Source organism: Schistocerca gregaria, chromosome 2, assembly GCF_023897955.1.
Source record: "Schistocerca gregaria isolate iqSchGreg1 chromosome 2, iqSchGreg1.2, whole genome shotgun sequence".
In the NCBI taxonomy this organism is placed as follows: Eukaryota; Metazoa; Arthropoda; class Insecta; order Orthoptera; family Acrididae; genus Schistocerca; species Schistocerca gregaria.
Window position 1 is genome coordinate 689,927,685 of NC_064921.1, and position 12,069 is coordinate 689,939,753.

At 35.7% G+C, this 12,069-nt stretch overlaps 1 protein-coding gene across 5 annotated transcripts in view; it reads left to right on the forward strand.

Annotated features, from left to right (window-relative positions):
* Positions 1-12,069, forward strand: part of LOC126334772 (ATP-binding cassette sub-family C member 4-like) — a 548,862-nt gene that overhangs the window by 210,875 nt on the left and 325,918 nt on the right. For 3 of the 5 annotated variants that reach the window (XM_049997358.1, XM_049997355.1, XM_049997357.1), the window contains one exon: positions 10,886-11,262. The exons of the other annotated variants lie outside the window; for them this stretch is intronic. In XM_049997358.1, coding sequence (XP_049853315.1) covers positions 10,886-11,262 — 377 coding nt within the window. The remainder of the gene's footprint in view (positions 1-10,885; positions 11,263-12,069) is intronic. 5 annotated transcript variants of the gene reach the window in all.

Below are 12,069 nucleotides of genomic sequence, written 5' to 3' on the forward strand. Positions count from 1 at the left end.
GCACGAGCCCAAAATGATTAGGTAACTTACTAGACATTAACATTGGGTGAGCTAATTCAACTATATGTCAATTTGCTTGTTCAGCAACACCATTTCGCTCAGGAGTGCCTGGACATGTAAGACAAAACTCAGTACCACAATCTCATAGAACAGCAGTTACCATGTTACAACTAAACTCTCCTCCACCATCAGACCAAAGTACTTTTACCTTATGACCATAAGCATCACACTCCTTTGAAAATCTTTTCAAATTGTTAGCCACTTCATATTTATTTCACATGAAATATATATGAATGAAATGAGAAAAATCATCTTCGAAATTCACATAGTAACAAAAATCATTCATAGAGTCAACAGACATGGGTCCATTAACATCTGGATTGATCAACTCACTGACAGTTTGTGGATGATCCCTGCAATGGTTAAATGGTTTACAGTGGGATTTGCCAAGAACACATCCATCACACAACGATGTGGTATCAGGGCAGTTAACTGATGTTTCAAAACGAGAGAGCACATCTTGTACATGATGTTTATCTTGATGACCGAGTCTCTCATGCCAACATTTTAGTTGTTCTTCTGGAGTTGCTAAGTTAATCATTACTTGATCTGGAGGACAAACTCACATGTTCATAGTGTATATTGAACCAACCAGTCTTCCTGACTATTTCACTATGTTGCTGAATGATAACACCTTTGTTATCATGTCACATTGTATCCATGTTTTGCAGCTTGATGGACAAAGAAAAGTTGGTGTCTGACATCAGGTACATACCACACATTTTCAAGCAAAACAGGTGTGCAACTTTTGTTTATGAATATTTCAATATAAATACTGCCAGTCCCATGTGCAAAAATAACTTATTTGTCAACTGTTTGCACACATCGTGGAATCAGAAACTTTTCGAATGTAGCAAAATGCTGTATATTTGGTGAAATATGATGTGTCATACCAAAGTCCAAAATCCAAGAATCTGCACTATCAAAATTAACATGAGACAACAGACTATTGGCTAGAAATGTATTTGGTTTGTTGCTCACTTTTAAACTGGAACTCGAATTGTTATTGTTGTTAGCTGTTGCTTTTGCTTCTTCTTTGCACTTTCGGCAGTTTGCGATTATATGTCCAGCTTTCTTGCAATACAGACACATACAACTATCTTTCTTCTGTGACTTACTACCCTCTGTTGCAAATTTCTTTTGTTTTTGATGTTGCTCATTCGATTTTGATTTTGCGTAGAAAGCACCAGCTGCCTGTATAGCTAGCAAATTCTCAATCGAATGCAAATTCTCAGTTAGAAGCTGTGTTCTGCTCAGGTTCAGGAACATGATACCAGGTTGACCTGTAAAATTGATATTCAGGTCCTGTTGTTTTGAAAATACTATGATGGAGCAGCAAAAGGGGCAAAGTTGCATTTCGATTAATTGTGTTCAGTTCACTGCACAAGGCATGGAAAATGTTTGCAAGTAGCAACATGTGTTTAGTTATAGACGTGACATCATCTCTTGCAGTTTCAAGTAAACAATCAAACACCACATGTAATTGCTGCAATGAAGATTGATCATATACTGACATAAGGGTATCCCAAGTTTCTGTGCGTTGGTCTTCTTTCTTACATGAATAGCAGGTTTCTCATCAAGCACCATTCCAATGATACCAGCTGCACGAACATTGTCCAGTTGCCAGTGCTCATATGCATTGGACAGTTCTTCTCCTTCCACTAATGACGGACACTGATGTGTACCATCTCTGATTGAATAAAGAGAACATTCCTTTAAACAAAGCTGAATCTGCCATTTCCATGTTTCCCACTGATCTTCACTTGACAGTTTGTGAATGTTTGTAAGACTGATATATAGTCTGATGAATGAATACCATAATTCTCAGAGCCTGAAGCATTCAAACCTAGGCCCTTAACCTGTTGCGGATGAACTTATGATATAATTTTATAGCAAGAACACAACACTTTTAGGAACAGTGATCTTCTTCCTTTAATATCTAAAAGATGACTCACAGCAACAACAAAAACTGCAAAGAGTAAAAACATGGAAAACAAAAGAAAATCTTAGGAGCAATGAAATTCACAACACAGAACCAAGCACCACCATAGGAGAGGAGAGGAAACACAGTTCTGATTTATTTACTTTAACACTGTTCTGTTATGTACAATATGCTGGGCTCTTTTTGTTTTGGAATAATGTAAACCTATAATATTTAAGTGTTAATATAAAAATATGTGTAAGTGATAAATGTATATCTTGTTATGTTTCCTTTTGAATTGTTACCTAATCATTGTACTGTGTCATGCCTAATTCAGTTTCTCAAGCAGAAATGGATGCTTAAACATTTGAACTGAAACCATCATGGAACAGAAATGATACATTTCTGGACATAGGTTCCTATTAAAATATTATGTACTCTCTCCCCTCTACAAAACCTAGAAGTCTGTAATGGGAATTTCCAAACACCTTGTACATGTCTCTCTCCCATGTCTCCTTTTTCTTCCCTTAATTTACAGTATATCCCACGTTCACAGTCTGCTCTCTCACATACACTGTCTTCTTTTGTATTTCTTTCCCACTGACACTCACTCTACCACACATAGGAAGTTTGGGGTGGAGGAGGTGGGCAGGGGTTAAAGTTGGCTGGTCTGGGAGAGTCCATACTGCCTTATTCTTTTCACTCCACTATCTCTCAATGGCCATCAGTGTCTACTCTCTCTTTGGCTCCACTGCAATTGTCTTCATCCATCCCTCTTTCTGTTTACCTGCCATTTTTCTCTCTCCCACAATCGCTGATTCCTCTCTCTTTCTCTCCCACTGGCACTGTCTCCTCTCTTTTCCACCATCAAGGTCTCCCCACTCCTTTCTTTCAGCATAAAGAAGCACAAATTTGTTTAAATACCAAAATTTTTGGTGTGGAAGGCAGAATGAAGATTGGAAGATTGATGCAGTTGCTTTTCCACATTTCTCTCAGATTCTTTTATAAAGGAACATAGTCATATTTCTTGTGCTTCTACAGGACCATTTTTCCACTGGTTGTCTTCTTTTCCCTATTATAGCAGGGTGTTCTGCTTATATAAAATGAATTCAGTAGGTTAGTAAAGTTTTGTCAGTTTATTAATATACTTCAACACATTTATATACTTTGACACAAATCAAGAAAAAATAAGTATGCATACATAAGGTTAACACAAAATAATTTGATTTTCATGCTTTCTCGATACTTATCTCATCAATCGCAATTCATCAAAAATGCGCAGCTTATGATTTGTATCCTGAAAGAGTAAAAATTTTATTAGTAACATTTTTGTATATTTGCAGTCTCTCCAGTTTTATGTCATTTTTGGCGCTCATTTTAAGTTTTTTTTCATACATGTGAAGACAGACTCTTTTTAGCCCATTTTTTGTCATTACAATACATGGACATATTTGTACTGGCATGAAGTGCCCATTATAAAGAGACAGTACATCTTAAAGCTTTATTGGAGAAAATATGCTGACTGAAAACACAGTCCAGTAAAACCAGAATCCTTGCAATGACCAGAGAACCCTTGCCATGTGTTAACCACATCAGTTAAAACTACATTTATGCCTCAGATGGGATATTATGTGCATATTGTATATTGTATATGCATAACTTTGAACCTCTGAATCTTGGTAATGGAGAATAGTATCAAAAAAGTATCAAAGTTCCCCAAGAATATCATTTTAAGAACAATGGTATGAATTTGGATGACCTGGCATGAACAGAAATTACAGGAGCAGCTGTTCCCCAATCTGTACTTTTTGACCCAAAATCATGTTTTTTTGAAGTTTTTGCAAGAACCACTCATGAAAAAATGTTGGTTTTACAAGCTGCCAAAGGTCCACCCTAGACCACACCTAATGCAAAAGAATCATCTGATTTTCTCAATATGTCTGGGCTGGAGAAAGTATGTAATGTTTCAATTTTGACCCTATCCAGTAGAACAGTTACAGTATGCATGTTCTTCCATAAGGTATACACACAGTTGTGAGGCCAAGGGCTACATAAAACTACTTGGCCCTACATAAAACTACTTGTCCCCTTAGGTCTGTGATAACAGAATTTGAAATATGACCCCTTGAAAAATTATATTTTTGAGTGTGGCATTTTAGAACATACTGGTCTTAACTGTATATGTCATGACCTTCATTGAGGCTATGATTTCATTAAATTATGAATTAAAGGACAATTAGTATCATACAGCACTCTGTATTTTCATTTCAGTGAAATATTTCCACTGAAATGATATATTTATGGGCATAAAAGATTTCTGGGTATGGCACTGCATCATATTGTATAAACCAATGTTTTGGCCGCAGTTGCAGCAGCCTTCTTCTGGGTCTACAGTAGAAAACTTTTATATTGATTGACTCTGGCTGCGGATGTTTATGCAACTAGAAATATTTATGGTTGAGAACATAGTAGAAATCTTGGTGTAAGAAAGCAGATTGGACAAATGTGTGAGTGAGCTGATTGTGACTGTGGTAAGTGGGGGCACCATGTCTGAAATCAATATCTGATTCCAATTTAATTACTTGAAAGGCGCTGTTATTGTAGACACATGTAGTGTTTCATGTACCATGAGGGACGTATTAGCAGCCCTCTTTCCTATAACAGATCAGATGGACAGACATTTAGCCCATTCCATCAAAACCACAACAAAGCATCTATTCCCTTGTGTCCTCTGAACAATTTTTTCTTCAGGTGAGTGGTATCCAAAGTGTACATTTCTCCATCTATCTACCTTCTCCCTGTGCTCCAGGGACAGCCCACTATATGTTAATCAAAACCCAAGTAGATGTATGCTTAGATTTTTAAAAGAAACTTAATGATGCTTGCATGAATTCAGGGTCTTCAATTTCTCATGCCTAAATGTTCCAAATACATACAATTTTCTCTCTCTCTCTCTCTCTCTCTCTCTCTCTCTCTCTCTCTCTCTTTGAGCCCATCATAATTAATCTGGTATTCATATCCTGGAAATCATTATAATTAGAGACTAACTTTAAATTTTCAGGGTATACTGCTAATTAAAAATGTTACTAATGGAATGCTTCTCTCAATTTGTCTTTCTCACTGCCACCTACTACAAAAAAGAATAAAACATCAGCAAAACCACTACTTTACTGAAGTGCACATGTTCACTATATGACAATTCGAATATAAAAACCAGCTTTCCATTTGAATTTGATGAAGTTAAGAGTAAAAAATTTTTGGAGTTGATGAAAAGAAAAGGAAAAAAGACCTTAAATGTTTGGTTGTGACCTCAACAAAATAATCCACAGAAAAACAAGGTTAATCAGACTAGGCCTTAACCTGAATCAAAGAGTTTGTCTTAATATCATATGGGTTTGTAACATGCAACTCAAAATAATTATAAATAAGCTATATGTATCAGAAAATCAAGTATAGATTTAAGTGTCTGAAAGTCCTTTGTGGAAGTATTTGTGTGGAGTGTAGACATGGATGATAAATAGTTTAGCCAAGAAGAAAATAGAAGCTTTTGAAATGAGGTGCTACAGAAGAATGCTGAAGATTAGATTGGTAGGTCACATAACTAATGAGGAGGTATTGAATAGATTTGGGAAGAAGAGAAATTTGTGGTTCAACCTGACTAGAAGAAGGGATCAGTTGGTAGGACACATTCTGAGGCATCAAGGGATCACTAATTTAGTACTATAGAAAGCCTGGGGGGTAAAATTTTAAAGGGAGGCCAAGAGATAAATACAGTAAGCAGATTCAATAGGGTGTAGGTTGCAGTAGTTACTCAGAGATGAAGAGGCTTGCACAAGATAAAGTAGCATGGAGAGCTTCATCAAACCAGTCTTTGGACTGAAGGTCACAACAACAATAGCGTATCAGAAATACACAAACTAACAAAGGCATTAAACTCATCCATACCATACAGAAGCCAGATTAATCAGAACAGGGCTGAAACTGGATCACAGCAAAGAGTTTGTCTTAATACTGCAAAGATTCATATTGTGAATCTTAAAAAAGGAAAAACATAACCTAGTTTATCAGAAATAAATGTTAATAATAAGCACTAAGTGAAAGCAAAATTCAATGGAAGCCATATAGGTAACAAGCAAAATTAAAGTCAAACAAAGTTAAATTAATCAAGGAGCTCAGTTGTGGTATGTTTTCAACTATGAAAAAACTTCACATAAACTGTGTTGACAACACTCCCTGCTGTATAACAGAATTACTTTCTGTCGCAATGCAACCAAAGTAAATACACAGGACAAAAGAACAGTAAGTGCTAAGAGGAGTTACAGTAATACATTTTTATAGGTGATCAGATCCTAGATACCTACCAGACTGAGATGCTGTTGAATGCTACATTACACCCACTGTTCCAAACAGTCTCAGATATTTTCCGCATGAGTGAGATTGGGTGCTTTAACATGTCAGTTGAGTTGTTGCTGGGTACCTGAGTGTTTGCCAAACCAGGAACGTATGCTTTCCGTCCTGTGAACCTGGCTGCTGTTGTCACTTTTGAAGAAGAGAGTGTCCTCAACATACTCAAATTGAAGATATAGAAGAGATATATAACACTCATACTTTGTATTTATGAAAATGAACATAAAATGTTTTTACTCTCAAATTATATTATTCTCAAGTGATTGAAAGCGAGTTTTGAAGCAGGAAATGTAACAAGGTTCTGAAATACTTAAATTGAAATAGGCTGATGCAGCCGACAATGGTTTGCAGTAATTCTTCATTATATCTCACAGCAAATGACCTGGATTTTTCATTTGTGAATTATGTACATGATGTGGAACAGATTTTATATTTTTCAAATAAATTTTGACATTCATGTTATGTAAACTCTTCAGTTCCAACAATTGGTGACTTGCAAATGCACTGACTCATACTGCCTTGAACTAATTTGTTCTAACTTGTACCAGGAGATATAAATATTATTATTGTGGTGTGTCAAGTATATCTTATTGAATGCTACACTATACTTCAAAGTGGCACAGATACTGACATTTTTTTAGCTTAGCCACCAAGCCTCTGTAAGCCACTGACCAGATTTTTCTGTAGTCTCCATCCACTCCTCAGTAACATGTCAGTCAGTTGTCTTGAAGATGTAAATCTTATTCAGTACTTCATGGCATTTGCTCCAAAAATGTACACAACACCATGATTTAGATTGCACTTTTTTATACATTTGTTAGCCTCAAAGTCATATTGTTGGGATGATGGTTAGTTTTTTTTTCTATTTTGTAAAATTATTATTGCTTGTCGTCAGGTCTGCACTCACAAACAACCAAGAGTTCAGTGGCAGAATTATTCAGATAAACTGTAAAGCCATTGAAGCACAAGTTAAACATTGTCAATTAATCAGTGGTAATTCTAACAAGTCACTGAACAAAATATTTAAATGTGCCACAAACACAATTCATTTTTACACTCTATATTTATTTATATTTTTACGGAGTACATTGTATAAATCAAGACATATTTTCATTTCATGCACCAACAGGTACATAGTTTTTACTGTATACTGTTTAACAAAAATATAATTTATTACAAAATTATTCTAGAGCTATTTCATATTAAATTATATTTTGTACAATTTTTCTTTTGATGCAATAATGGTATTGCAATTGTTTTGAACTGTAGTGCAGATAAATTCATTTACACTGTAATAACAGTTTTCTATGTGAAAATTTTTGAGACTTTTTTTGAAAATATTTTTGGTGTTTATTTCTCCCAAGAATGAAGGGAGTTTTTCAAGGGATTTTGGTCCAGTGTTTGATGGCCTTTTTTGTATTTTGTGGTGTGCAGGCTCGTGGAAGAGGTTCCGTTTTATTTTGTCATGGTTGTTTTGCGTGTTTTTATCTGTAGTATTGGGATAATATTTGAATTTTGTCCAACAGAGGAGTTCGTATAGGTATATACTGGGTAATGTTAGTATTTTGAGATATTTAAATGCTGGTTTACATGAATCTTTCCATTTAAGGTTTGCTATCATTTTTATGGCTCACAGTTCACATACTGACTTGAAATAACCCACCAGATAAAAGTACAATGCAATAGTCACTTAGCTCAGCTGTTAATAAAAGTCACAATGATTAACAATGGCTCATTCTAACTTCCTACCAATCACAACACATTTCAGTCTAAATATTCATTAAGCTAAACCACTTCAGGCTTTTAAACATCAACACTGCTGAGTTTTCGCAGATACTGATGCATGTACTTTCATGAACTACCTGTGCATAGTTATTGTGAGAGCAATTACTGGGACCATACTTGACATGGGTGTTACATGCTTGTTATCTCAACTGAGACTGGGTGCAGACTGCAGACTTGGAGTTATGTTTGACTATTAAAAGACTGGAATATGAACAAATTGTTATTTTGGAAAGCCTACAATCATTTGAAAAATTGCTAGGTTAAATTTTGCTACTGCACGATGTCAGGAGTCAATCCAGGGTCCTCAGCTGTGCCATCATATTCTTCAATTGTTGTTATGGGATCAGATTTCCACATTGATTGAATTGTTGCAACAACTCGGTGTCATCACAATTTGTGTATGTACATGGGAGATGCTCCAGTGGCATTCACTGGCTGTACATTGCCTATGTTGTGTTTATGCTCAGAACATCTCTCTTGTACTGTCTGTATGCTCTGGCCTACGTACACCTTCCTACATTGGAAGGGATGAAGTAGATTCCCCATTACCAGAGTCTGAAGTAATCCTTGAATGATCCCAGTAAGGCTTTCATATTGGCTGATGGCCAGAAAATGCACTTGAAGTTGTGTATCTGGAGTATTCTCTTGATTTTTGCTGATGTGTTCCTGACATATGGAATAATTGCCATTGCAACTGGTTTATCTTCATATTCAGCAGGCTGTGGAATCAGCTTCTTTGTTCTTAAGGCATGGCATGTTGTATCTGGGAGTTGTTGTATCCATTCATATGGAACACGTTCTGCAAGTGCTGCAATTCTGTAACTAGACTGTCACAGTCTTAGATTTTCCATTCTTGTGCACTAATGTGCTCAGGACATCATCGCCTTGTGAAGGGGCATGACTGCTGGAGGCATGTAAGTACAAACCTGCATGTGTTGGTTTGTGGTAGACTCCACATTTAAGCATGCCATCTGGTCTTTACCTGATGTTTCCAGAAATGGGAGATAAGTTTTTTATGTCACCATTGGGAATCTGATTTTCAGATCCAAGTGTTGCAGGAAGTCCTGTAGGTGATGTTGTCCATGTCGCTAGACTGCAAATGTATCATCAACATATTGAAAAAGCATGAGGGCCTGTAGATTGCTGACTCCAGAGTTTCTTCTTCAAATGCTTTCATAAACATATTGCCCACCACTTGTGAGTGTGGGCATCTCATCAAAACTCCAGCAGTTTGTTCATAATAATTTGCACTGAACAGAAATTAGGTTGATTTAAGCATGCTTTCCAACAGTTTCATTAGCATTGGCCAAAATTTTTTTCGTATGATGTTTAGAGAGTCTCTTAGAGGTACCCAGATAAAGAGAGATACCACCATGAGGTCTTCATGGTCCAATATGAAGTCAGAAATATTGTGCCTGTTTGACGATGCCTCCCAGCTGAACACACAGGAAATATTCAAGATTTTCCTACGCCAGAAAAGTCTGAAATCACACATCAAGCTCCTCTATTGGGACAAGATGTGCAGCAAAATTAAGGAGCTTGGCAAGCTCTAAAACAGAAAGGAGTGCCTTTTGGCCTCCCTAGTATAAGTTATATACAGATGATTACTTTTTGAAAACCATACTCACTGTTAACTATATACAATGTTTCCTCTGCAAGCTCTAAGTAAAAGGGCACTCAGCTGAGTGAAAGACCAGCAAATCTATTTAAAACACGAGTAAAAAAGCAGGGAAAGTACCTAATCACGAAGGCAGATGTCCACTGCCAGCTATGATAAAATGTCAGAAACATTATGCCTTAATAGTATGGTAACTAAATTACTTTTTTTGTAACACTGATTCTGCAAATTTGTTTTATTACTACTTACAAAAGGATACTAATGTGTTGGAACATTCACTGTAATTGAAAACTAATTTTAGATTAACACTGCATGACAGGACTGGAACCCTAACACTTGCATTTCATGGTTATACTTTTATCAGCTGAACTATCCAGGCACAACTCATAATCCACCCTCACAGCTTTAATTTTACCAGGACCTCTCTCTAAGCTTACAAACCCGAGAAACATTCTCCTGTATGCACGGGTCTGTGTTCAAGTCCCAGTGCAACACATAGTTCTAATTTGCCAAGAAGTGTTAAAACTGTGCACAATTTGCTGCAGAGTGCCTGATCTTGCATCTACCAGATTCTATCTATTCCTATCAGAAAAAAAATGTAACTGAAGGAAGCAGTTTCATGAATTCTGTGAAAATAAATAAATAAAGATGCTGTCGAATGACTGGTTTTTTTTTTATATATATATATATATAAAAACAGTTACCAAATAAGAGGGTTTGAACAATGGTATATATGTTGTTTCATTATTTCAATACCGGAAGGGGGAAATATTTCATATGCTTATTTAAATGCTGTAAATATTTTGTATTAACCCAATTCTGAAAATTTTTCTTTACATTGTATAGTAAGTGCTCAATCTCCTCTCAAGTTAATGAGTGTAGCTGAAATGCTGCAATGAAACACTTCATTGCAAAGTTGCGATCATGTAAGTGAAGGATAACTGTGCATCTATTTGACTACTCATCAGTAAAGAAAATTCACATACCTAAACCTGCAGTTTTGTTTTCCAGTTAAATATAAACTTTCAAATAACATCACAAGATCAAAATACTGATATTAGAATTAAAAAATTAAACAATAATTTCTTTTTCAGGACTACGCAAGAAGAGGCTAGAGCATTGTATAGGGAAGAGATGAACAGTTTTGTTAACAAAATGAACATTTCTGCCAGTGATGATGAGATAACAATTGAAAGTACTACAACAAGCCAGGCAAATCAGTCATTCAGCTTATTGGATTTTGTAACTTCTAATAATGAAACAAATCCAGAAAGTCTACTGGATGGATTGTATGAAACTGAAACTCTTATTTACATGTTTGTGGCAATTACTGTAGGACTGGTTGTTATTGCATTCACACGCTCTCTAACTTTCTACAAAATTTGTATGAAATCATCAAGAAAGCTTCATGATACAATGTTCACTAATTTGATGAGAGCACCTATGCGATTTTTCAACACAAATCCTTCAGGTAATTTTATAAAACTCATACACAAAACACCTGTTTTTACATTATTTTATTCATGAAGGAAACTGGTAACATCTATGATTATTATTAAATAATGATTATTTGGGGAGATGATGATTAGACACAAAGGTTTTTGAAAAACTGTTATTTTCCAGGCAAGTATGCCCATCTTTAGGTGTTTACATTTGCATTTACTGCATAGTTAATACCTTCTTAAAGATATCAGTTCTTTAATAAAGTGAGCTGTTGTTTCTATTTCATGCACAATATTATATATCGTGCTGATATGTGTTCATTCAGATGATTTTTGTCAGTCCTTCTACATTAACACAGAGTTTTGTACAGCCACCTGTTATGTGTAAAGAAAAAGTACAGCAAAGATATCCAGAATAAACACTTCAGATTATTACAACAGTGCTCAAAGCACAAACATGTGCTTCGCACATTAGAAGCTTCTGTATAGTATCTGTGGTTGTGTTCAGTGTTATTCAAAAATTTTTCATTCCTTTTGTGTTGCATTATAATTTTGAGTCTGTGTTGCTTAGCGCTATGAAAAATTAAACAGACCTGATAAGTTCCCAAATTCTTGTTTAACTGTAATGGATTATCAATATGCAATTATTTTTAGTAAGTAAAGCATTTGTCCTAGCATGGATGAAAAGTGTGTGTGTACCGTATTTACTCAAATCTAAGCCGCACTTTTTTTCCGGTGTTTGTAATCCAAAAAACCGACTGCGGCTTAGAATCGAGTGCAAAGCATGCGGAAGTTCTGAAAAATTTTGGTAGCTGCCGCCACAACTAACTTCTGTC